The 27,688-nt window shown below is 40.6% G+C and overlaps 1 protein-coding gene across 1 annotated transcript; it reads right to left on the bottom strand.

Moving 5' to 3' along the window:
• Nucleotides 1–314: 314 nt before the first annotated feature.
• Nucleotides 315–26,665, bottom strand: apmap (adipocyte plasma membrane associated protein). The gene is made up of 9 exons (XM_002937450.5): nucleotides 26,489–26,665; nucleotides 17,660–17,776; nucleotides 13,269–13,384; nucleotides 11,883–11,975; nucleotides 7,127–7,243; nucleotides 6,853–7,027; nucleotides 6,300–6,434; nucleotides 5,209–5,401; nucleotides 315–4,060 (listed from the first exon to the last, which is right to left on the bottom strand). Exons 1-9 carry the CDS (start codon nucleotides 26,584–26,586, stop codon nucleotides 3,851–3,853), a joined length of 1,254 nt encoding a protein of 417 aa, XP_002937496.1. The 5' UTR covers nucleotides 26,587–26,665; the 3' UTR covers nucleotides 315–3,850.
• Nucleotides 26,666–27,688: the final 1,023 nt, after the last annotated feature.

Here is a 27,688-nt window from a genome sequence, read left to right as displayed (position 1 = left end):
GCCTAATTCATGGGTTTTCAAACAAGTGGGCCCATTGGTTTAGCAACCTCACCAAATGAGGTTATCTATCTTAAAAGGCATGGAGATGTTTTGAAGCTATAGGAGGTCATGGGTTAAACATCAATAATGTAATGTATAGGTGTAATATGTGATAGCTATTCATATACAGAAAGTAAATCAGCACATTTTATGTTTAAAGTCATCTTGAGGAAAAGTCAGTTTACGCACTACTGACGTCAGTGCTGTCCTGCAGGGCTTAAGGTTTGGCTTGTTTTATTACAGCTGTATAAAGACAAGCAAAACAACCTTGGATATATGATGAAACAACATTCAATTTATTCATTAAAAAAAAACATTAACATTATATAACAATGAGCCTTATTAAGGTTAACATTTCACACTGAATATTCCATTCACCATTTTGATCAATGTAAAACAAGTGCATACTATATCACAATATTATTAAAGTGACACTAACAAGAAAACATTGCGTTTCTGTATAGTCTAGCTGTGCCAGTGGCATTTGATTTTTTTTTTTCAAAATATTGTATTTGAGAACTAAAGGAGCCCAAACATACAGACTTGACTGTTTACAGAGCAAGGTGGGTGGCTGTACGCCCCCCATACAGAGAAGCAACCAAACCTCTAGTGCTTTGTCAGCAGCTGGGTTTTATTTTCAGGCTCATCTAGTCCCAAAGGGTTAAGAAAGAATATGTGCCATCCCCCAGATACCATCAGTTCTTGGCCATGGCATTTTTGCATTATACAGAAATATGCTTTATTTGCGTCAGCATCGATTTAATGTAGCTTCCAGTGTTTGTTCATGGATTTACTCTACTCCAAAATAGACTCTCCGTATGTCTTACCAGCTAACTAGTAAGATTAGTCAAACCAATAAAGAGTGCAATGCAGGTATTTAGGACCACACAAAAAGGCATAACTAGGTTAGAAACTGACCAAGGTTTCATGATGGAGGTTACTATAGCTGCTGTTCAGTGGTTGAATCTTCCAAGGTGAGGGATGAATGTAATGCATCTTCAAAATTCTTCAACTGCCCTATGCAGGTCAAATTTCAAACTTCTGCACCAATTATATTCAAAGGTTGAAGGGCTGTAAAGAGCATCACAAGAATCCCAACCGAAGGAAGTTTGTGATTGGCTGTGCAGTTATAATAGACTGTGCCTGCAACAACTAATGCATTACCTGAATCTCTCAAACAACCAACCTGAGCATCTGTATTGAGTCTGGATGGAGCAATATCCAATGGGTGGCGAGCTGAGCATAATCTTATTGGAAGATACTGGCTGGAGACCGCCTCATAGCAATTTGGCAGTGAGAGGTCTTTTTATCTATATGTAAGGATACGGTCATTGGAATAAAGTAAAACAAAACTTTTCACAGTCCTCCAGGGAAATTCAGCAACTCTTTATTTACTTATATGAGATTTTTAGGAAAATATTTATCAAACAGTGAAAGTAAGAGTTTACTATTTTATAAATATGTCTAAAAATCAATGGAATTTTACTCTGGCAAGCTCTATTTTCATTCTGATTAATATGCCCCTTTGTGTTAGAAATAATCTCATCAGAAAAGTCCCTAATAAAAGGGCTGTTCACCTTAACGTTAGGATTAGATGTAGATGTAGAGATTGGTATTCTGAGACAATTTGCAGTTGGTCTTCACTTATTATTTTCTGTCATTTTCAAATTATTTAGCAGCTCCTTAGTTTGTAATTTTAGCATTTATATGGTTGCTGGGGTTTAAATTACCCTAGCAACCAGGCAGCGATTTCAATGAGAGGTTAAAATATGAATAGGAGAAGGACTGAACAGAAAAGATAAGTAATAAAAAGTAGCAATGATAACAAAATTGCATCCTTACAGAGCATTCATTTTTGGCTGCCCCATTTGAATGCTGGAGTCAAAAGAAGATAAATAATTAAAAAAAAAAAAAATGAAGACCAAATAAAAAGTTGCTAAGAACTGGCCATTCTACAGCATACTAAAGGTTTACATAAAAGTGAACCACCCCTTTAAAGTTTGTGGCCTTTTTTACTTTCATATCCAAAAGGTTCAGTTGTTTACATTTATTTTACTGCAGTTGGAAACACCTTCATTAAAGCCTTCATTAAATTATAAAGGTAGTTGAAAAGGGACATTTTTGTTAATGCTTTGTGCTTTATCTAAAGTTCTAGAAGAATGTTACATATTACTTTCAGAGAAAAGAACATTCAATGAGGTTATTGTATAGAGTAATATTGTGCTGTTACATTGCCCCCTTTAATTTCCTGTGCTGGCTCAGTTTCATCTACCTACAGTGAACAGCACGGCATTGAGCAAAGAGAAACTAGGAACATAGTCTAAGGCTGGTACTTATGTGTCGTTGCCATAGGTTCTCTCATTGAACAAAGTGAACCAGATTCAAGTAATCATATGATATTGTGCATGTGGTAAGCGTATCCAGCAAGACAAACCAAACGGCCACTGTGCTGGTTACTAGTGGCTATTAGCTTTTCAGATTTACTTACCGCTGTGTTAAAATTGGAATTTTCATGACTCATTAGTACAGAATAACTGCAATACGATCCACATTATCAGCAAAACATATTTCTTCACTCACTCAGCATCTAAAGATCACCTACAATCTGCTCACTAGGCTGCTGTATTTTACCAGAGTGCTGGCAGTGGCTCTGAGTGGCTTGCTCCTTGTATCCTGAGTGCAACAAGCTTCCGGCTTCCCTTTCTGCCGCCTCAACTGTAACTTCAGTTTGTTTTATCTACACGTAAGTAAATGTTTCAACAGATAATGGTCTGGAGACTGGTCCAACAAAAGCACCACTTTCTGGCTTTTTAATTGCCTGGATGGTACATAATTTAAAATGAAAATATAATTGCCTAAATAAAAACAGATCTTGACAACTCGGTTTACACAGCTATGCCAATGCCTTGTGAGTAGGAGTGGCTGGAAGACCTAAAGATAAAGGGGTATAGAATCTATTATCATGAATCCATTATCTATTCCCATTTCACACAGAGAACTGTTTAAAATAATTCTTCATTTCTGTCTTGCTTGCTCTTCTCCATGAGAACATTTTAGCCATGGTGTTCCATAGTCTGGAAATATCTGCAAAATTGCAGTTCCAATAAATCCTGATAATACCAGTATTATACATACCAGTAAGTCAATTAACAGTCGTGTAAATGAATGCATGGCTACTTTGGGGGTGGTACATGAGAGTAGTCTCTCCTCCCCATTAGTGTGTACATGCACGGTTGTATAAGTGTAAGGAGAGGAGTCATAACGGGTAGCACACAGCTTGCCAATATAATAAGATATGAAAACTAATTCAAAGTCAGATACTGAAATCCTGGGAGACGAGCAGAGCTGTCAATGTCATTTGATCATAACACATCTGTAGGAACTACAGTGACTAAGTAAACAGCACCATATGATAGGCAGCTCTTTAAGTCCTAGATAACTGCAGCCCTAAATGTGAGCATTTCAAGGCTTTTACTAGACTTGTCAGAGTGTAGCAAAAGAAGAGAGTTCCAAATGTGACAAATTTATGAAATATTTCAGTTTGCACCCAGTTGGTAGATAATCTATGCCATACTTCTTTAGAAGGGATCTATAAAATGAATGTGATTATTTTTAAGCTAAGCCATTATGCATGGTTTCCTAGTGAGAAAAAGTCATTTATTTAGGTAGAACAGTTATTCCTTAAAGCGACAGGCCTTGCTGTGTATTACAGAATCAGCTGGTGTTCTTATAGGCTTAGCTTGGATCAGCAGGTCTGGCAGAGGCCCATCGCTTGATTCCTCACATGCCAGGGCAGGCTTCCTGTGTAACCTCATACATCTTTAAGGTTAAGCCTGCAAATAAATGGTGAACGGAAGGATCCCATATACAAATATCCATCATGTTCATGGGCCTCGCTAATGAAGGTGGCCACCTCTCCATTAGGATCATGAAAACTTCTCTTGTACGACCCCTTCTCTCCAATCTCTACAACCAGGCTGTATCTGGGGACAAACTGCATCACTGTATCATGACTGAAGAGCTAAAAACCAAATAAACACACAAATGATCAGTAAATGCAAAATGTCATTACAGGGGTAATAACTGGCTTCAATAGAGTAAATGGCACAAAGTTTTCAGCTACAGAAAGATTTGTGTCTATGTTTAACTTATAAATAGGTCAAATCATTATATAGTATGTATACAGGTATAGGATCCGTTATCTGGAAACCTATTATCCAGAAAGATCCGAATTCTGGGAAGGCAGTCTCCCATAGACTCCATAATAAGCAAATAATTCTAATTTTTAAAAATGATTTCCTTTTACAATGTAATAATAAGACAGTACCTTGTACTAGATCCCAACTAAGATACAATTAATTGTTAATAAAAGCAAAACAATCCTGTTAGAGAGGTTAACTCGGTTTATTTAATGTTCAAATAATCTATTAGTAGACTTAAGGTAAGGAGATCCAAATTACGGAACGATCCCTAATCTGGAAAACCACAGGTCCCGAGCATTATGGATAATGGGTCCCATACCTGTACTAATTTTGCACTAGCATGTACATTGCCTCCATAAGGTAACCAAACACACTTTGCTCCCTTCTGATGCACATTTTTATTTTGCTTTAAAATTCTTTAGCACAGACATGTTATGAGTAAGTCCCCTGGCTTGCTAATTATGTGAATGCATTTGATGTAGGTTTGGTAGACTCTTCCCCTGATCTTATGTCACTTGGCCAAGGTCTGTGGTCCCTCATGTTGCAGGCAACATTGTGCTTGCTATAAGGATTTTTTTTCCAAAGTAGTATTGTTTCCTCCAACTGGAGTGCGGGCTCTATTAGCCTGCGCCTCCAATGGGGGAAACAATTTTGCTATGATAGGTGCCCTTTAACTAAATATGTAATTTGGCAAGGGGTGCCCAAACATTTATATTTAACTGCATGCCCCAATGCTATGCTGTTTCAGATGTATTAGCCATAAAGAACTACATATCCTTCCCCGTGATCTGCCATCAGAAAAAGGTATTTTAGCCCACTTCTTATGTGTTGAACAAACTTGACAGAGCATGTTAACAAAGTAAATATCAGTGTTGGTCAAGCACAACTACTCACTGCTGCCCTAACCAAATACAGCATTTTTCTTTTCATTATATTCATTTTTTTCATTATATTCAGATTCACTTACCTTAAAAACATTTCTTCTAATCCATGGTTTGTCAGACAAGAAATCAATCATAGAAAACCCAGGATTAAGTCTGACAGCAGACATAGCAACCCAGTATCCTCCCGAGCTACTAAGGCGAATGTTATCAGGGAAGCCGGGCATGTTTTCCACAAACATATCTGCACCGCCTTTGGTAAGGCCTGACACATAATACCTAATGAAAAACACAAGTATTATATTAACAAAGCAAACTGACCCCTATTAAACAGGTACATATATTTTCTTGCATATTTATAAAAACAAACCACATTGTCTCAGAGATGCTCCAACTCCATGTCTGGATTATCATAGAATAACCAGCTGGGACACAAATGCAAGCTGTTAGAGGATGCTAGGAGTTCTATTTTAACAGCAGCTAAATATTTCCCCGGACAGTTATGTGTGACCGAGTTAACCTCTCTAATTAACCCCTTCAAGTGCTACTGGTGCCACTATAAGCCTCAAACAGAAAGATTAGCTCTAGTAGGTTTTTATGTGTAAGGTGTGCGTTGTTGTGTTCATTTGCGTTTGTCTGCATTTATGTTTGCTTGCTTTAATTTGTATATCTGTGTGTTTGTATGTGACCTTCTGTCTGTGTGCAGGGTTTTGTGTGTTACTGTATGCATTTCTGTGCACACTGTGTTTATGTGTTCACAATTGTGTATTTATATGTGTTACAGAAAGTCTGTTTGTGTCTTCACCTTCACCTGCCAGTATCTTAATGTTTCATTCTCCAACATAACAAGCAAGTTAGTGGCCCACTTAAACTTCTGTTTCCACTTTCCTTTCCCTGTAGGGCTCAGACAAATGCTTAAGAGTATAGGTGACGATACAAAGGAAGATAAAAGCTGCAGACTCGGTCACAACAGACCAAGTCAGCAGCTTATTAGTTCATGTATGGGGCCCTGGGACTGGCCTGCTTGACAGATATCTGTCCATCGAAAAAGAATTATTAAGCATCCAATATAAAGTTTAGTTGGTTTTTTTTTTTGTTTTTTTTTTTTTTTAACAGTGTATGTTCCTGAAAACTGCTTAGCAGGCACCTACAAAAGTTAAAATAGCACAGCACCCACCTCCTTATTCGTGCCATAGTAGTTTCTGCTACAAGTACAAAGTCTTCTGCCGGTGAAAGCTGAACTCCATTGGCGAATCTCAGCCCACCCATCAAAACCTTCACCACCTTTGTGACTGTATCATATTCCAGTAAGCTAGAGATGGCAGATGATACAATTAATGTTTTAAAAGTGCATGTGCTATGCTTCCATAGCTGAAACAAATAATATTTTATTGACATGGCAGATTAAATTCCACTATATTACTGCCAGCAACACAGAATCCGTGTTACTGCCAAAAAGGCTACAAAGTGCTAGTTGGTAGAGGTTAAAGAATTAAACAAATCTAGTGCATTAGCTGCATCAAAAATATATTAATTAAATCCCACTGACAACAATTATCTACCAGATGTGCAATACAGTAACAAGCTCTCCACTTGTTACCCCAAACTATTCATCCCCACCACTGCTGTGTTTTTGCTGGTTATGGGGCTACTGTAAACTCAGAGATTAACATTATTATATATACGGGACTGGCATTGGCAGGCAAAAAATAAATATATTACTTGCTCACCGTCCATCGTCTGTGCCCTCCATAATCAGGTAAGGATAATCTCGCCGCTGCCATTTACTGCTGGAATCCGTAAAGTAAATCTTTCTTCCATCGCTGGTCACAGTGAGATCATTTACAAATGACATTATTTTTCCCTCTACTGGGACCTTGGACGACACAAGCATTGCCACAGCACCTAAAAGAATGGGGTCCCATATAATAATTACATTTTTTTCATTTCAAAATATCATAAAAAGAAGATTAACTCAAAATGTTCTAATTTCCTTATCTCTACCTGTCACTGGATTTACTTCAAAAATCCCTTGATAAGCATCAGAGACGTACAGAGTTCCATTTGGGCCAACTCTTAGACCCAAGGGCCGCCCGCAGGTATGTTCATGCTCCCTGAATCCTGTAGAAGAGATATGGAATACAGCTTATAATAAATGGTTGTAGAGCAGTCCCAACCTTTCCCACAGTGTGCCAAATACATAGTAACAAATGTTAGGGGCCGTACCGTATTAAGCAATGCCATTTAAAGTGATCTGTGGGGCTACTAGGCTGAGGAGCTGCCATTCTACTACTTTGATTGTGTGAACCTACATCCAAACCTGGTCCTCCAATAAGACAGCACAGAATATATGAAATACCTTAAGGAGACAATGGGGTTATGTAATTAAAGGTGCAGAGTTTTCTACTGGTCTCCTTAGCTATAACAACCAACTGGTAATCAACTTGATATTTATTGTTTTTAGCATGTTAGATAAACAGATATTTGCACATTACATTAAGCTTGTGCATTTGTCAAATGGAAGTTTGGTTATTAAAAACAACATTTGTCTAATTTCCATATGATATATATACAGGTCCTTTTCAAAAAATTAGCATATTGTGATAAAGTTCATTATTTTCTGTAATGTACTGATAAACATTAGACTTTCATATATTTTAGATTCATTACACACAACTGAAGTAGTTCAAGCCTTTTCTTGTTTTAATATTGATGATTGTGGCATATAGCTCATGAAAACCCAAAATTCCTATCTCAAAAAATTAGCATATCATGAAAAGGTTCTCTAAACGAGCTATTAACCTAATCATCTGAATCAACAAATTAACTCTAAAAACCTGCAAAAGATTCCTGAGGCTTTTAAAAACTCCCAGCCTGGTTCATTACTCAAAACCGCAATCATGGGTAAGACTGGCGACCTGACTGCTGTCCAGAAGGCCATCATTGACACCCTCAAGCAAGAGGGTAAGACACAAAAAGAAATTTCTGAACAAATAGGCTGTTCCCAGAGTGCTGTATCAAGGCACCTCAGTGGGAAGTCTGTGGGAAGGAAAAAGTGTGGCAGAAAACGCTGCACAACGAGAAGAGGTGACTGGGCCCTGAGGAAGATTGTGGAGAAGGACCGATTCCAGACCTTGGGGGACCTGCGGAAGCAGTGGACTGAGTCTGGAGTAGAAACATCCAGAGCCACCGTGTACAGGCGCGTGCAGGAAATGGGCTACAGGTGCTGCATTCCCCAGGTCAAGCCACTTTTGAACCAGAAACAGCGGCAGAAGCGCCTGACCTGGGCTACAGAGAAGTAGTACTGGACTGTTGCTCAGTGGTCCAAAGTATGTCATTCGGAAATCAAGGTGCCAGAGTCTGGAGGAAGACTGGGGAGAGGGAAATGCCAAAATGCCTGAAGTCCAGTGTCAAGTACCCACAGTCAGTGATGGTCTGGGGTGCCATGTCAGCTGCTGGTGTTGGTCCACTGTGTTTTATCAAGGGCAGGGTCAATGCAGCTAGCTATCAGGAGATTTTGGAGCACTTCATGCTTCCATCTGCTGAAAAGCTTTATGGAGATGAAGATTTCATTTTTCAGCATGACCTGGCACCTGCTCACAGTGCCAAAACCACTGGTAAATGGTTTACTGACCATGGTATTACTGTGCTCAATTGGCCTGCCAACTCTCCTGACCTGAACCCCATAGAGAATCTGTGGGATATTGTGAAGAGAAAGTTGAGAGACACAAGACCCAACACTCTGGATGAGCTTAAGGCCGCTATTGAAGCATCCTGGGCCTCCATAACACCTGAGCAGTGCCACAGGCTGATTGCCTCCATGCCACGCCACATTGAAGCAGTCATTTCTGCAAAAGGATTCCCGACCAAGTATTGAGTGCATAACTGAACATAATTATTTGAAGGTTGACTTTTTTTGTATTAAAAACACTTTTCTTTTATTGGGCGGATGAAATATGCTAATTTTTTGAGATAGGAATTTTGGGTTTTCATGAGCTGTATGCCACAATCATCAATATTAAAACAAGAAAAGGCTTGAACTACTTCAGTTGTGTGTAATGAATCTAAAATATATGAAAGTCTAATGTTTATCAGTACATTACAGAAAATAATGAACTTTATCACAATATGCTAATTTTTTGAAAAGGACCTGTATATGGTCTGGTTAAAGAATATGCACCAGTCCTTGCCTAAATAGCCATATTTTCCATACTTTTTCATATTTGCATAAGTTATTGTTGAGTAATGCTGTAGGTTTCCATCTCTGTTGTCCACAATAATTTATTGCAGACAGAGCTGACATTGTAAAAACTTGTGTGGTTCCTGGGTCAGTGAAACTACAGCTGGGGAGCACAGAATGTAGAGCAGCACACACAGTTCCGGTAATATTTTCCAGATAAAGACTTGCATGTGCTGATTTTTTAGAGGATTTACATTATCAAGTGTGTATTTTGTGAGGGTAATATTTAGATTAAGTAAATGAGGCATATGCCAGACAAATCAAGTACAGCTGTGTCTCATCTGCTTCTATGTTTAGCAGTTATATTAATGGGTCACTGCTCCCAACAACCAGATTATGCCTGAGACTAGATTTGTATGTATACAGTTCATCGCTTATACATCCCCCTGTCTGCCATCAAAACTACTGTCTGACTGCTGGGCTTGAACACTACCAATGTGGTAGCAGCTGACAAAATAGAGAGAGCTCCAGGACAAAAGTATAAATATTAAAAAAAAACAGTGCTAATTGCACTGGTTTCAGAAATGCCATTTAATGAAAATCTGAATAAATTACTAATAATCAACCTTATATTGAGACATTTATAGTCTGTATATATTGTCAGTCCCCAAGTTCAGTAACTGACAGCAGCACAGAGCATATGCAGTACATCAGCAAAAGAGAAGATGGGGAGCTACTGGGGGCACAGATCTTCCCTGCTAAAGGGCTATGGGGGTCTTAGGCTGGTATTAAAACATAATGCACAATATGTCTGCCCTACATCTTTAGTTAAGCTTTAGTTGTCATTTAGTGTGAAGACATAAAGAGCTACTAGTAGCAGCTGCTTTTCATGGCTACTAAAATAGACAATGCTGAATATTTACGGATAACTGTCTCTAGGTGTGTTTTAGCAGAGGCAATTCTTCAGTATCATCTATGACAGGGTATTTAGTAGCTGTAAAAAAGTAGCTGCTACTAGTAGAGCCAAGTGTCTTCACTCTTAAAAGTCAGGGCCGCCATCAGGGGGGTACAGGGGGGACAATCGTCCCGGGCCCCGTGAGTTTTGGCTCTTAAGGGGGGGCCCGGCTCTACTGCACTCTTTATTAGCCGGGCCCCCCTGCTGTCAGCAGCTAAACCTAGGATCTTCCTTTACCCAAGATCATTGCACTGCCTGCCCCCAGAACTGCTTGCCCGGCCCGCCCCAGCCCGGATTGGCCCGGCCCGCCCCCAACCCGATTGGCCCAGCCAGCAGCAGCCCGAATTGGCCCAGCCCCCCCAACCCGATTGGCCCAGTCCGCCCCCAACCCGATTGGCCCAGCCAGCAGCAGCCCGGATTGGCCCAGTTCACCCCCAGCCCGGATTGCCCAGAACTCTGCAGCCTGGATTGGCCCAGCCCTCCCCCATAGAGAAAAGTATGGGAAAAACAAGGAATGGGTAAGAAAAAGTGTTTGGCAGAAAAATATGGTGAATGGGAGAGTGAAGAGATTGGGAGAAACAGAAAGGGAGAGTATGTAGAGAAAAACAAAGAAGTTAGGAAAGGTGGGTGATCCACTAGCAGAGATGACAGTGTGAAATATGGACAAAAAGTTTAAAAGAGATGAAAAGTAGTATAAGAGCTGAAATGCTGAAAGAAGAAAAAACATAGGAAAATGTAAGAAAACAGGAGAGAAAAACAAAGCAGAAATCAGAGAACAGCAAAATCAAAAAGAGAAAGTAAGCAGAATTTTGCACTTGCACATTTTCTATATATCCAAGCCTTGTGTTGCTTGTGTACATAGCAAGGCAGCAGTGGCGCAACAGTATAAGTGTACATTTTTTATTATCTGCAGTTTGAGTTTTTTGTGTTGTCGCCCACGTAGCCAACAGTTCCCTCAGTCTCCCCTCGTGCCATAATTATTAGCACTGCTGTTGTCACGTCTCCCTCTTGTTGGTTACACGGTACCCATGGTCACCAATATGTGTTCTGGTTTTTAACCATTATGCCTCTGGGGGGCCCTGATAATTTTGTTGTACGGGGCCCCGTGATTTCTGATGGCAGCCCTGTTAAAAGTAGAAACTCAGAGTGTGCACTTAGATTTGCTCATATCTAATAGGTGTTGGACATGGGATTTACAGCTATTCAAAAGCATGAATTCCTTGGTTACTTCTGAAGTACTCAAGGTATCTTTAAGAGCAGTCTTTCTGTGCTCTACTTATGTGAGAGCATTAATGTAGAGAGAACATGTAGGAAATCTATGTAAATGGCTGTTGATTCTTATGTAACATTGTTCAGATATTATAATTCTAACACCTTTGTCAACTACATTTCCCCAAATATAGGAGATGTGTGGTTGTGGTGGAGGACTGCAGTCCTTACAGACAATGTCATTTACAGTACAGTGTGAAGAATTAAATAGATGGGCACTTTGTATTGCCATATTATTTGCCCTGGTAATTAACTGTAAGTAGAAGGTAGCAGACTAACAATGCAGAATAGAGCAAGCCTAATCTTTTATTAATAGGTGGCTTAAAAGCGAGTCAATATAACAGAGGAGAACATACCACAAGGAGGTTTGCCAAGTCTCGCTATTGTGTGGATTTTGCCATCTTCTATCTTCAGAATTTGCCCATCAGCTGTGCCTGTAAACAGGACATCTAAAGAGAAGAGATGAAGTAATGTTAAGATTGTTGTAGAAAACTCATAAAAAATCTATAAACCCAAATCAAGTTTAATGCATTAGTTGACTAACAAAATATTAATTAGCTATTCATTACCTGTCAGTTTATAATATGATATATCCAACACATGTAAGAAACAGGCAATTAAATTATATTTGTGGACAGGTCTTTATCACTGCCTACAATAGATTAACTGATAATAAGTACTGTCTGAAGCAATGCACACACTCAATTATGTAATTATGTGATAGTATATGGAAAAGGACAGAGAAGCTCTAACAAGGGAATAGTGTATATTCAGCAGTTGACTGGGAAATGAGACCAACTAGGAGGCCCAAGACTAGGGTCCAGTAAAAAAAATAATTTCATACATAGGGAGGATATGTGTCCTTATACCACTGCTTATAGGGCCCTTGCATTCTATCATAGGTTGCAATCCTTGTTAGACTACAACACTCAAGATTTACTGAGAGCCAAAAGGTAGTGCTAGGCCTTCTACATTTTCACAAGACCTCCCTCTCCTTTTTCTCTGCCCATGTTAATTCTAATAACATCTCTGTCCTGGTTAATTTTATTCTCAACCCCTCCTCCTTTTCTGTTTTCCAACTTGTTGGTAAAGCTGGCCATACATGGGCCATTATTAGCTACAGACCAAGCAGGCAGATTATTGGCCCATATATGGGGTCATTCTATTTGGCAGGCTTAAAATCCCATCATGTAAGAGTTTTAATGACCCACTAATGGTGTTTTCTCCTAATGGAATTCCATAGGCACCTATTTGATCACTGGCCTAATCACCGAATGAGCAAATATGCCCAATTTGGCCATTAACATGAGTAGCCAAATTATTTATTTTTATTAATTTCTCTAAAAAATGTTTTCAGTCCTGTCTTACATTTGGAAGGGATTTTATTGTCCAGAAGAAACAGCGCAGGATGCTGCCAGGGGATGTCTTTCTCTAATTCAACCACTCATTTATGGCACCTGAATCACTACTGGAACAGAAACAGATCTCTATAAAAGCTTGCCTAAAAACGTAAAGGGGTTATATAAATAAGCCGTTATGTGTGTGTTTACTGGTTTTGAGTTGCTGGAATTTCAACAACAGCTCAGGTGCTGCAGGTTAAACATCTTATGCATATAATGAAAATATCTGAACACTTTAGTCCATATTTTTCCTATAAGGATACCCTTCTTTAATACATTCACACACACACAAAAAAATGTCCATTTTGTTTGTAAAGTCGTTTATTTTATACTATCACTTACCTCCAATATTTGCAAGAGACTCTGGGCCCACCAGTTCCCCTTCATATAAACGCTTGGCTTGCCTTAGTTTTAAATTGGGCTCCAGAACACCAGTCATAACAGGAGGTGTATGGAAACTATGGCATAAAGTTGAACAAATATTTGTGAGTTAACCAGAAATTGATTTACGTTTATTTGGCTCTTAACATGTATGGTGCCAGCAAGTGAGCCTACTCAACTGATATCTGGCTAAAAATCAGCCAGATATCGATCAGGCTGGTTGGATTTTTCAGTCAGATCAAGGACCACATATGCACATTGATGGTGTCCCTGTAATACAATTGTTGGCATGTGGGCAAAACAATTGGATCAGTCTTACATTCCCCACCTTAAGGTTGGCATATCAGGTGTAGATGCACTTGTTAAGCAAAATTGCCATACAAGTTAAGCAAACTTGCCATACAAGTGGATCTTTACATGCATGGCCACCTTTATCCTTGGCCATTGGTTCAACTTTAAAAAGAATCAACTAGATGGACATACAGAAAGGCAAATCAAAATTGTATGTAGCTGTAGTATGCTTTATTCTCCCCTTTAACAATGTTTTTATACTACTGCTGTGGGATGGATTACCCGGTAGCACCAGTCCCTTCATTAGAAAATGCTTCCCATTAAATGCCACCAAGTAGCCAGGAACCAGAGTACAAATAATCCCAATGAAGTAAGAACCACCCTTTGTGGTTTATCTTTAGAAATTTCTGACTAAAAACTACAGTTTTTTACCCAGCACACTTACAGAGAATTTAATAACTTAACAGCAGTCAGATCAGTAGTGCAGTTAATTATACAAAATGAGCATATGTGCATTAACCCCCCCCACTTTGTAACCTAATAAGTGCCATGTAGTGAAGAACCAGTATGAATAATACATTTATTATAGATAATAATATATTAATTATAGATGCATGCTGCTATATTACAATAGCTGTGCACATGTGTTTGGAAGCAAATGCAGGCTTCTAACCAATGATAATGGCATGTGGCACAAGTGCAAGTAAAGTTAAATGTCTGGAAATGTACTGCTTATGGCACACAGAACTGAGTATGACCTAAAAACTTGGACAATTCTGGTCAATAATCTTTCTAGTGACATAGAATACAACACAAAGACACTGCCAGAACTTCCATTATTTTTTTGTGCCGACACCCTAACAGTAGCCTAGGGGCCTCCTGGATTTTCCTTGGGGACAATTTACGTAAATAAGCTTGTGAATTAGCTTGGTCTATGGCTCGAGAAGATCATCTCATTGATATATCTCAAGATATACTTCTTTCTCATTTAAAACATGAGCAATGACTGAGAAACCAAATCCATGATTGGATTTTTACCAATATGACAGCATAGCTATCACGATATTGGTATCCATTAGCAGGCACAAAGAAAGTGCCTGGTGCAGCCGACTAATTAATCTCTTCCTCCACTCAGTTTCATTTCAAGCCTTTATTTACCATATGGACCTAGAATCATTGAACCGTTTTATAGGTCTCTCATGCGGCTAAGCTTGACAGGATTTTACACTCCCACCTGCTAATTCTAGAGCTGCCAATAAAATCACACAGACAAGATCTTTCATAGCTGACAGTCCATTCCTGCCCTATAAAGGTTATTGTTCAATAACAGAAGTAGTGCGTGTTCAACCCTGCAGTGTTGTAAAAATGGGTGGGAAAGAAAGGGGAACACATTCTGCAGATTCTATTGCTTCATTTTATCACTCTTATTGCATGACACTGTTAAACTCTGCTCTGCTGAAATCTGTGATGAAGAAATAAATTACAAATCTATTTAGAAGATGAACATACACCATTCCTAACCAGTGACCTTCAGCTCTTCTCACTGAGTACTACAAATTGTATAATACTCTGCTCCATAAAACATTACTCGTCTGGGTTTAACATGCCAGTAAAATACTGGCTGATTGTTGTACCCATCTCTCTGCCAGTGCATTTGTAGGCACAAGTCTCAGCTGTGTGTTACAACAGCCTCATATTATTATACAACATCCCATAGATGTGTGAGAATTATATAATATCAATGCTGTGCAAGGTGGCCCTGTTTATTTGGCTATTTATGTTGACTGGATTCCCAAGTACAGATCGGTTTTGCCCTTATTGGGGATCATCGGTGCAATGAAGTTAATTCTTACCTTAGGGATTGTGGCTCTCTAGGAACCAAAAGCATCAGAATATGTACAGCCAGTAGATCTACTAGAAAAAGTATTTTGGTTGAGGAAAAATATCCTCATTAGCTCAAATTCAATAGACAGTATACTGCAAAACTGCTCTAATACAGGCAGTTCTTTAAGGCTGGCCATACATACTTAGATTTGGTCAGGCAGTTAACACAGTTTTAAGTACACAAGAAAAAGCATGGCAGCCGGGGGGGGGGGGGGTGGTCAATTTTTCAGCAGATCCTTCCCTGGATTGCAGCTTATCAGTCTAAACTGAAGCTTGTCTGCAGCTGCACTGGCAGATGAGTCTTGCATTAACAACAGCATTTGCCCATCCCTCTGTATAGCCAATTAGCCATTTAGCATGTAAGAATCACTAGTATACCTACCTGTAGGATAATTGTACAGCCACCTTGATATCCATTTTCTATCTGCACTATGGCTTTGCAGCTCTATGTCCCGTTCCCATCTGTCAGCAGGAATAATTACTAGGCTATTCATTTTATCCCGCTGATCAGTATACCTTCTCTAGTTGACCCTGTGTTTCCCACTGATTGTTTCTGCTGATACGGTTTATTTAAAAAACAACGCACAAGTTACAATGTACCTGCAACTGCATGAGGTAGCTGTGTGTGTGTGCTTGTTGCCTAATTTGGCCTTTAAATAGTATTCTCCATCTCTGCGAGGGCACACTCCCCATTCTTAATTATACATACAGTACTGAAAACACTAAAAGTAGCAATTAACTATGTAGCAGAACTCACGGGAAAAACATGTCCAAACTATGCACCACCACCTGGCATAAAAACAAAGAAATGAAGTCTGAAGTGAGCAATGCAGTGGACACAGCCTAGGTAAAATAATCAACAATAAGGAATTTGTTCAGGCTGCAGGTGGAGAGTCCAGGGAGCATTATAATGCTGCAGGCAAATATTTTGTGAATATACACAAAGTATGCTGGAACTTGCATTTTTACAGTGTCCTTTTTAGATAACTTTGTTTTACTCGATTATGTTAACTGATATATGCAGGCCTGGACTGGAAATCTGTGGATTCGTGTGATAAGTGCAAAGTTATGCACTTTGGTAGAAATAATATAAACGCAAACTATCTACTGAATGGTAGTGTGTTGGGGGTTTCCTTAATGGAGAAGGATCTAGGGGTTTTTGTTGATAACAAGTTGTCTAATGCCAGGCAGTGTCATCCTGTGGCTACTAAAGCAAATAAAGTGCTGTCTTGTATAAAAAAGGGCATTGACTCAAGGGATGAGAACATAATTTTGCCCCTTTATAGGTCCCTGGTAAGGCCTCACCTTGAGTATGCAGTGCAGTTTTGGGCTCCAGTCCTTAAGAAGGATATTAATGAGCTGGAGAAAGTGCAAAGACGTGCAACTAAACTGGTTAAGGGGATGGAAGATTTAAGCTATGAGGTGAGACTGTCGAGGTTGGGGTTGTTTTCTCTGGAAAAGAGGCGCTTGCGAGGGGACATGATTACTCTGTACAAGTACATTAGAGGGGATTATAGGCAGATGGGGGATGTTCTTTTTTCCCATAAAAACAATCAACGCACCAGAGGTCACCCCTTTAGATTAGAGGAAAGGAGCTTCCATTTGAAGCAGCGTAGGTGGTTTTTCACGGTGAGGGCAGTGAGGTTATGGAATGCCCTTCCTAGTGATGTGGTAATGGCAGATTCTGTTAATGCCTTTAAGAGGGGCCTGGATGAGTTCTTGATCAATCAGAATATCCAAGGCTATTGTGATACTAATATCTACAGTTAGTACTAGTGGTTGTATTTATAGTTTATGTATGTGAGTGTATAGATTGGTAGGTGTGGGTTGGGTGTGCTGGGTTTACTTGGATGGGTTGAACTTGATGGACACTGGTCTTTTTTCAACCCTATGTAACTATAACTATGTAACTAACTATGATTCTGGCAAATGCCAGAGGGGCTGCTGTAAGGTTCCATAGACATTCACTATTTACTGGGCTTGTGGGGGGCTGTTTGGGCCTCTGAGTACTTGAAATGCCAGCGCCTATTATGAATCGCAGACCTGGATACATGAATAGTAACACACACAACTCTCTTACCACAAACAAGAAAGCAAACTTCATATGCAAGGAAAGTGAGCTTCTGAACAAACAGATAACGGCATTATTTGCATATATAAATGAAGTTAATTCTTACCTTAAGTATTGTGGCTCTATGGGGCTCTCTAGGAACCAAAAGGCTGCAACAGTGGGAATGAGAATGGAAAGCACTAGTGTCGTGAAGATGGTACGGAAAACCTTCCCGCTGTACGTGCTGCAGGGGATATAATGGGCAGAAGTTAGTTTGCAGTAGTCAATGTTAATTTCCTCCTGAAATAAAGATGTTTAAATTGTGGAAGCCTTACAGATTTACTGCAGCTAAAACAAGCTAATGCCACAAGGAGTGGATTCTCTATTTGATGGTTAAAAAAATCTCACTCCGACTCCGACTTGGTGAGCATTTTTTGGCACAAAAGCACTCACACCTCCAGTTTTGATCATTTCAACTAAAGTCAGTGTCGGCGGGGAAACTTTTACATGTTACGTTAGCCTTAGGCAGCTTCTTCAACCATGGATAAGCGCCTATAAAAACAGCACCTACACATTGCTGTCAGTTTTTATTTAAAAGAAAAATAATGCACATAGCCCAAAGGTAGTACCTTTATACTACCAGGCTTAGAACAAATGATGTAGATTACTGTTGGATTCTGGGGATTAAGAAAAACACCACTGCATTGAACATATGATGTGTGTATATTCATATACTGAAACACAAGTGGATACCCATTACCCAGTCGATGGTACCTGGATTGTAGGGGTTCAGAAGAGACCCTTAGACAACATGCAAAGACCTGATCCTGACCCCTGGTCAAAAGATCTAATCACATAAGCCTTCATAACCTGTCTTTGGCTAATGCCACACCAGGCCAATTCCCAGAGCCACTGCCGAAGTAGATTTTGGCACCAAAACATGCGAGTATACATTTACTCCGAATGTAGTCACAGGGGAATGGCTGATTGGAGTGTAGGGGGGCGACCCTTGGCCTGTGAGTAAACACAGCCTGGTGTTGCCATTGCCTTTAGCGTAAGAACCCATGGAGCGGCGATAGCTCTCTACTATCACGGGTGATAAACCATTCCGAAAAGGCTTTCCAGCGGCAATAATAGGAGTTGGCGGTGGAAAGCCCGTCACATTGCTTCGGTAATCCAAAGTCGCGCAAAGTTTCCTCCTTTAGGCGACTTTGGAAAATGAAGCGATGCAAAGGGCTTTCCACCGGCAACAATAGGAGTCCCCGGTGGAAAGCCCTTTGCATCGCTTCGTTTTCCTTTTCGGAGCAGTTTAGTAGAAGTCTATCGCGTACAACACAACCACTCTGTGGGTTCTTACCCTTAAACAGGTTGGACCTTCTTCACACAGAACTCTGAATGTTTGCTTACTTGTGTAATGATACAGGATCAGTAACTAGACAGAGAAACATTTATCAGATTTACTACCCGTAGGGTTATGCAGCAGATGTCACCAAAAAACAGATAAAGAAAGAATTCTCTGCTCTAGCATCTTTATGAGGATCTGTAGCTCCTGTTTACAGATTCAAGAGAATTTGATTAGTAACTAGTTAAATTCCTATGGCATTGATTTAAGGTGTGGGTAAAACAGGTTCTTCTTCTCAAACTTGAACAGTGAAATAGGTGTTTGTGGGTTGAGTTGTAAGTTGTACAATACCCTGCCCACCCTATAAATGACATAATGCACCAAAATGGTATGATTTTGCAATTAAATATTCAGCTTACTGATCTATCAACACTGCATTTCAGCATCTAAAACAATATGCAGCATGTTGTATACAAAGAATATAATATGTAATACATACCACCCAGCAACAGAGACAGATTATCAGAAAGATACTTTACGGCATCCTGACATTTCAGCACAGTTTAACAATCCCTAGTGATTTTACCTTTCCTTCTCCTTTAATTCTTTAATAAATAGATGTCTGCACTGGGGCCCACTACCACTTAATTCCATCTCTCCCTTGGAGATTTGTGTCTGCACTAATAAAGTACACCTCATACACTGCTGTCAGTGCACAAAATAAACCCAAGTAAAATTAACAAAGCCTACTGGATATCACTTACTTGAGATATTACTTTAAAGATGTCACTAGAAAAATATCCCTCTGTATAAAATATTATGCAAACATGATCTGTCATCTATTATACTCACAGGAAACTGTTGCAAAGAGCCCGGTTAATCACATGTATGAAGGTTATCCAGTTATTACACAATAAAGAAATGCAAGTATTACACAATCAGGCAAGCAAATCCAGTCCCCCAATGCTGGCCTGTACGGTGCTGCATCATGTTCATACAGAATGGATTGTGCTCTTTTTGTAACATTTATATGAATATATACTGTCTATAAAGAAACCCATTATTATTACTGTATTACTTAATGTATATAAGGGTTAACTAAGGTTACTGTAAACTAGGGTTGACTAAACTGTATAAAACTTCTAATATCTTAGAAATCACTAAACACAAACTCTGTAAATTGCAAAAGTGCTGAGAGAAATACGTTTACATGAATTCATTTGTTGGGGTATAGATGTCCTTTAAAGGAGTTTTATACAGTGGAGGAAATAATTATTTGACCCCTCACTGATTTTGTAAGTTTGTCCAATGACAAAGAAATGAAAAGTCTCAGAACAGTATCATTTCAATGGTAGGTTTATTTTAACAGTGGCAGATAGCACATCAAAAGGAAAATCGAAAAAATAACTTTAAATAAAAGATAGCAACTGATTTGCATTTCATTGAGTGAAATAAGTTTTTGAACCCCTACCAACCATTAAGAGTTCTGGCTCCCACAGAGCGGTTAGACACTTCTACTCAATTAGTCAACCTCATTAAGGACACCTGTCTTAACTAGTCACCTGTATAAAAGACACCTGTCCACAGAATCAATCAATCAAGCAGACTCCAAACTCTCCAACATGGGAAAGACCAAAGAGCTGTCCAAGGATGTCAGAGACAAAATTGTAGACCTGCACAAGGCTGGAATGGGCTACAAAACCATTAGCAAGAAGCTGGGAGAGAAGGTGACAACTGTTGGTGCGATTGTTCGAAAATGGAAGGAGCACAAAATGACCATCAATCGACCTCGCTCTGGGGCTCCACGCAAGATCTCACCTCATGGGGTGTCAATGATTCTGAGAAAGGTGAAAAAGCATTCTAGAACTACACGGGAGGAGTTAGTTAATGACCTCAAATTAGCAGGGACCACAGTCACCAAGAAAACCATTGGAAACACATTACACCGCAATGGATTAAAATCCTGCAGGGCTCGCATGGTCCCCCTGCTCAAGAAGGCACATGTGCAGGCCCGTCTGAAGTTTGCCAATGAACACCTGAATGATTCTGTGAGTGACTGGGAGAAGGTGCTGTGGTCTGATGAGACCAAAATAGAGCTCTTTGGCAATTACTCAACTCGCTGTGTTTGGAGGAAGAAAAATACTGCCTATGACCCCCAAAACACCGTCCCCACCGTCAAGTATGGGGGTGGAAATATTTTGCTTTGGGGGTGTTTTTCTGCTAAGGGCACAGGACAACTTATTCGCATTAACGGGAAAATGGACGGAGCCATGTATCGTGAAATCCTGAACGACAACCTCCTTCCCTCTGCCAGGAAACTGAAAATGGGTCGTGGATGGGTGTTCCAGCACGACAATGACCCAAAACATACAGCAAAGGCAACAAAGGAGTGGCTCAAGAAGAAGCACATTAAGGTCATGGAGTGGCCTAGTCAGTCTCCGGACCTTAATCCAATAGAAAACCTATGGAGGGAGCTCAAGCTCAAGAGTTGCACAGAGACAGCCTCGAAACCTTAGGGATTTAGAGATGATCTGCAAATAGGAGTGGACCAACATTCCTCCTAAAATGTGCGCAAACTTGGTCATCAATTACAAGAAACGTTTGACCTCTGTGCTTGCAAACAAGGGTTTTTCCACTAAGTATTAAGTCTTTTTTTGTTAGAGGGTTCAAAAACTTATTTCACTCAATGAAATGCAAATCAGTTGCTATCTTTTATTTAAAGTTATTTTTTCGATTTTCCTTTTGATGTGCTATCTGCCACTGTTAAAATAAACCTACCATTGAAATGATACTGTTCTGAGACTTTTCATTTCTTTGTCATTGGACAAACTTACAAAATCAGTGAGGGGTCAAATAATTATTTCCTCCACTGTATATGACTAATGGCACACATAAAGATTTAGTGTATTTCAGCCAGCAGAGAAGCCATCCTTCTCCTCGGAGCTGCTTTTGTCTTTTAGATGACCACCATAACAAACAGATTCATGCAAGAAAAAGCACAAATGCTACATTTTTAGGGCCGAATCCTGTTGTCACAAGGGGTGAGAGGCACTCTCCATTCATGGAAATGACATGGGGCACAGAAAGGCATCCTGCCAGCACTCAAGGGAGGCAGAGCAGTGATGTCTTGAGGCGGACTGGTGACATCAAAAGGGCAGGAATAGGGTTGAATTATCAGAGAGTAATTCCAGGGTTCCCTTAACAGGTTGCATCAATATCTGCAACCATTTGCTCCAAGTGAATGGGCAGTGTTTTCAGGGGTGATATTTGACCATATATGCAATAAGACAAATGCATGTCGCAACTTATGGCCATTTACCAAACTGGGTATTAATTTGTGTCAACATTGGTACATCTTGCATGAGTTGGATAGACTACAATTATGCTGTAATTCTGGGAAAAAAAGCACAGCATTGCAACGTTGGAGGGGCGTTAGGCATTTACCTCTTCTTCTCCATGTTCTTGCCCCCCCCCCCCCACAGCCTGCTCATTACTGGTCCTGATGATCACGGAGAAGGGAAGTAGAAGAGGTACATGCCTAATGCCCCACCAGCACCTTGCACCCCCCAATGTCATTGTGCATGGGCATGCACGGGAATGAACGCATGCATGCGTGCCGACAGTGAGGTGGGGGTAGCACGATGGGAGAGGGGCAGTGTGGTGGGTAAGGTGGCCGCCGAGCCGCCTAGGGTGCTAGGCACTGACTCGGAGATAGCTGGAATTGGATCTAATTCATTAGGGTTTATTTAATTACCGCCGCATGCAAAGTGTAGTTCTTCACTGCAATTGCCATGTTTTTTTTTTAACCACAATGCATTCATTTTTCCCACAATTCCAGACATGGGCATTCGCAGAAAATTTTCTAGGGGGGCAAAGTCATCAATCAAAAATCTGTATACAATAACTAGGTGCCAAGTTTGTAAGAAATCAATTTACTGGTAATGCCCATAAAGTCGCTCACAACTTACATAACTGTGTAACTGGGGGGGCTGTTTAAGTAGAGAGTATAATAAAAGACAAACCCCCATGTGTAAGTAAAGTTTGCCGAGGTGCAGTAATCTGTAGCAACCAAAAAAATGTTTGCTTTAAGACTACCTGTGATTGGTTGCTATGGGTTATTGCATCAAGACAAAATAAGGGTCTTTTATTTCATAATATATAGGTCTAATCAGCTATGACAACGAACCAAGATTTACTGGTCAGTTGCCTAGATGAAACAGAAAATATTGTATTGAAACACATAAGGTAGCACTTGCTCTGCACTAGTTTTTATGCATAAATAAAAAATACAAATATTTGCACACTAAAGCTGGCCATACACGTTCAGATTTTAGTCTTCTGTCAATGAACCTTTGGTTATTGGAGGATGTTCTGAACATGAAATAGTTGGCAGAAACCAGCCATACGAAAGGGACTTCTATTGCAGGTCCCCCAAGGATATAGCATGATACACAATAAATTTGCAGATTCTACCATTAGCCATAATTCGGAGACCACACGTGATCCGAAAACCATACAAAACTAGGTTTAGTACAATTTTTATGGTAGGTGTATGGCCAGCTTATGTCCACTAGAAACAAAAGGGAACATTGTATGTGTGAGAATTAGCCAAAATTTCACATCTCTGCTCAAGCAGCAATGTCTAAGGAGATGCCCAAATATATTGAGGGGGCGAAGTTGGATTCATGCCAGGAAGGATTTTCAATTGGTACTGATGTGTTCCTGTGCCACTATGCCTTCAATGTACAGATACAACTGAAACATTGGATTATGCTTCACTGACATCATCTGGAATGACATTCTTGGACCATGGGTGTCCGCTGAGAATTTTACAGGGGGAGAGGTCAAAGTCATCAATCAAAAACAACCAGTTTTTCTAGACCAAGCCTGAATACAATCACTAGGTACCAAGTTAGTAAGAAACCAGTTTATTGGCAAAGCCCATAGTGGCAAGCAACTTACATAACAGTATAACTAGGGGGCTATGTAGAGTATTTAAATCATGAAAATGTGCAGCACTGCACAAGTATGGGACCTGTCCTCCAGAATGCTTGGGACCTGGGGTTTTCCGGATAATGGGTAATTTAGATCTCCATACTTTCAGTCTGCTAAAAAAAAATCATTTAAACATTATATAAACCCAATAGGATTGCTTTACCTCCAATAAGGATTAATTATATCTTTGTTGGGATCAATTACAATGTACTGTTTTATTATTATAGAGAAAAAAGGAAATCATTTATAACATTTTAAATGAAGTCTTAGATGGCCTTCCAATAATTCTGAGTTTTCTGGATAACAGGTTTCTGGATAATGGATCCCATACCTGTACATAACACAAAAACAGATTTTTTTTACCTAAACGTTGACCGTAAGCAGTCAACTATGTGGCTATCTAAGCTGAATCTATAAAAGCCCCCTATATGTGTTATATGAGAGAGTTTCCACTGAAGGCTGGTATGCCATTATTACCGTATATACTCCAGTATAAGCCGATCCGAATATAAGCCGAGGTACCTAATTTTACCTAAGAAAACTGGAAAAACTTATTGACTCGAGTATAAGCCTAGGGTGGGAAATGCAGCAGCTACTGCTAAGTTTTAATTATCAAAATAAATACCAATAAAATGACATTAATTGAGGCATCAGTGGAGTATATGTTTTTCAATATTTATTTAAAAGAAAAACTGTAGCTTTTTAACTAGCTCTGTAAGCGGAGAAGAGGGTCAACAAAAACAATGAGTACTACCCCACGCTCATTGCGCATTGGCAAACTGGCAGCAGACCCAGCCCCGGAGGAGATGTAAGGGGAAATAAGTATTGCTAGTGGGAGCCTAGGCCAGGGCACTGGAGGGTCTGGTTGCGGGGGGCCTAATTTGCACACAAAGGACAGAGGGTGCTAGTCTGGAGGGACCCATGGCACCCGACTCGAGTATAAGCCGAGGGTGACTTTTTCAACACATTTTCGGTGCTGAAAAACTAGGCTTATACTCGAGTATATACAGTATATCATACATACTTTTGGTTTATAAATGGTTATATTGACAACAGTATAAACAGAGTTGCCAATGAGTGGGAAGAGCCAGAAAACAGGAGACTTGGGAAGAGAAAAACACATAATAAATACAGAGGGGCTTAGAATGGGATTCGGTGGGTTCCCTTAGTCAGCCACAAATAGCCATGCCCCATACCTAACAGTGGCCCAGGCCCCAGCAATATATAACGGAGTGTCAAACCAATCTTTGAATTTCACGTTAGCGCAGCATTGCCATTTCATGACACAAGGGCAGTGACACAAGAACATATTAGTTATTAATGGCTTTTGTATGTATTTAGTTGGGCTTGGATGGATGCAACCTGCCAGGGGGACCCTACAATCAACACCACTGGCCCACAGGGATACCAGGAAAATTCCCGGTGGGCTCAGGTGTCAGAGGGGGATTACTTATTTTTCTATGGGAACAAAGCAACTAAATATGTAGAATAGATTATAGTATGTAAAGATAAAAAAAAACTAGGAAAATATAGAGACTGACTAAGAAGTGGGTGAAAAATAGTTTGGAGAGTGTGGGCCCATGGACTAAGGTTTTCTGGTGGGCCCCTGGCATCCCAGTCCGACACTGCCACCAGGTCTAGGCTGAGGTGGCACTGCCAGTGCCTGCAATTAATCACCCCAGTCCAACTGAGCACAATGAAGCTGCCACAAGTTCGGGAGCTCAATGTCCGTTCAATTTTGTGCCCAGGGCCGCCGCTCCCTATAAGCAGAGTACTCAGTCTGCATAGGGCACCAACTCCCAGGGGGGCACCATCCCAGCTGCTCCAAAAAATAAAACATTTTTATATATTATAACATACCCCCCCAACACTGCCCCGCCGGTTTTTATAGCGCATCCCGCTGTCCCGGATAGTTCTATCAATCTATGGGGGCTATTGGGGGCACTTACTATGGGGGCATTGTCTATGGGGGATATTGGGGGCACTGTGTGTGGGGCCCCTATAGTAGGTGTTTTTTTTTAATTATTTAAATTTTTACTTCCGTAATATTTGGGGGAGGGGGCACAAAAGTAAATTTCTGGTTAGGGCACCCATTTGGCCAGCAGCGGCCCTGTTTGCGCCCAATTTAGCACTTTGTAGATGCTCCCCTGACAGAAATGTGCGCTACGGTCTGCCTGTGATATGTGCACCACATGGAGGGGATTCTATTAGTTCAAGCAAATTCCCATTTTACAAATTTTGGAATCATGAAGTGTCAGCGTTAGGGGCTGTCATTTCTGAGCGGCTACACCTCAATGTCACGGCTTTACACGTAACGCACATGGAACCAACGCTAGGCAGCTTTGCCTTCCTGCACTGCGGGCCATTCACTATTAGCCTAGGTATAGAGCATTCACACGTCTCTGGCTGCTAAGGGACACGTTTGCACCTGCTAAGGGATATATAAAGGCAGATAATTGTACTGGGAAATAGAGCTGCCACAAGCCGTAAGTGAAGGCCCCCTTCCCAGCTGACCCAGCCATTCGCTAGAGGCAGCTCTAGCCCCAGCCCCCAGACAGGCAGCTCTAGCCACAGCCCACAGCCTCGCCGCGTCAGGCACCCACTCAATGACAAACTCACGCGTGGCGCCGAGATTCCTGCGCCACTGTCTCGTCTGTAATGATTTGAGGCCGGATGGGCCTCCGCTGGCGCAGCCCGTCTCCCTCTTCCATGGTCATTCGCTACGCCCTGACCAAACAGCGCTTATACCAAGGGCAGCTAGAAGCGGCAGGCAGAGCACTGGGCGGAGAAACGACACGGGGTGTAAACCAATAGGAACATGAGTTTGTTTTCAAGCGACCAATAGCAAAGGCTAAACACAGCCCTAACCAATAGAAAGCGTGTGTGTGTGTGGAAGTCGTCCCTCAGTAAGAGAAACTTGAAGTTTGACCCTATTTCTGAGCCCAGTACATAAATATTCTAAACGTGTTTCATTCATTAATGTTGATGTTTTTAGCAGTCCTAAAGCATTGGATTTCAGGTTACAGGAATAGCATTTATCCAGAAAGAAAAAATGACAGAAGTGGCATTTTTAGCCTTTTGACACAGTCTGCTGTGGGAACTTTAGAACTATTGCAAGATTTTGGATTGTATTTATTAACCTTGGTGACAAACAACACTGGTGATGTTGCCCATAGCAACCAGTCAGATCTTTGCTTTTGTAGGTGACCCTTCAAATTTAATTGCTGATTAGTTGCTATGGGTAACATCACCGCCAGTCACCAGTGTTAATAAATGCGCCCCTTTGTGTGGCGGTAATAGCTCCAGGGCCAAAATGTGCTCTTGCACACAAATTATCATAGCAGACTGTGGACCCATTTCTCCACAGGGTGCCCAGAGGCCACCCCCGTCAGCCACCACTCCCCCTGATCATGTGCATCCTTTTATCTCACACACAGAGCACTGGGGTCAGGACGCATAGAAATTTTCTGCGCTACTAGAGCCCAGTGCTGCGGATGTGAGCAAAGTTCAGGTGCGGCTGGACAGCATACCACCCCTAAATTTGTGCCACCCTAGGCTCAGGCCTTTATGGCCTTGCCACAAGACCAGGCCTGCACATTGGAAAGGAGCAATACCTTTACTGAATGGTCGCAATATGCACATTTATATCCATATTTGGCGTTATCACAATTTTTGCATAAATGACCCATCAGGTCCCAGGCATTAGCTCCAGCGTTTTATGACACAGAGCCCCCAGCATTTTATGACATGCGGATCTCTGCTTTTGATGGTACAGTGGAATCAGCATTTGAGTGGCCAAGGCCCCAGCAGTATATAACA

The sequence above is a fragment of the Xenopus tropicalis genome, chromosome 5 (genome assembly GCF_000004195.4).
Source record: "Xenopus tropicalis strain Nigerian chromosome 5, UCB_Xtro_10.0, whole genome shotgun sequence".
Taxonomy (NCBI): Eukaryota; Metazoa; Chordata; class Amphibia; order Anura; family Pipidae; genus Xenopus; species Xenopus tropicalis.
The sequence above is the reverse complement of the archived record's forward strand: the minus strand, read 5'-3'. Positions and strand labels throughout refer to the sequence as shown.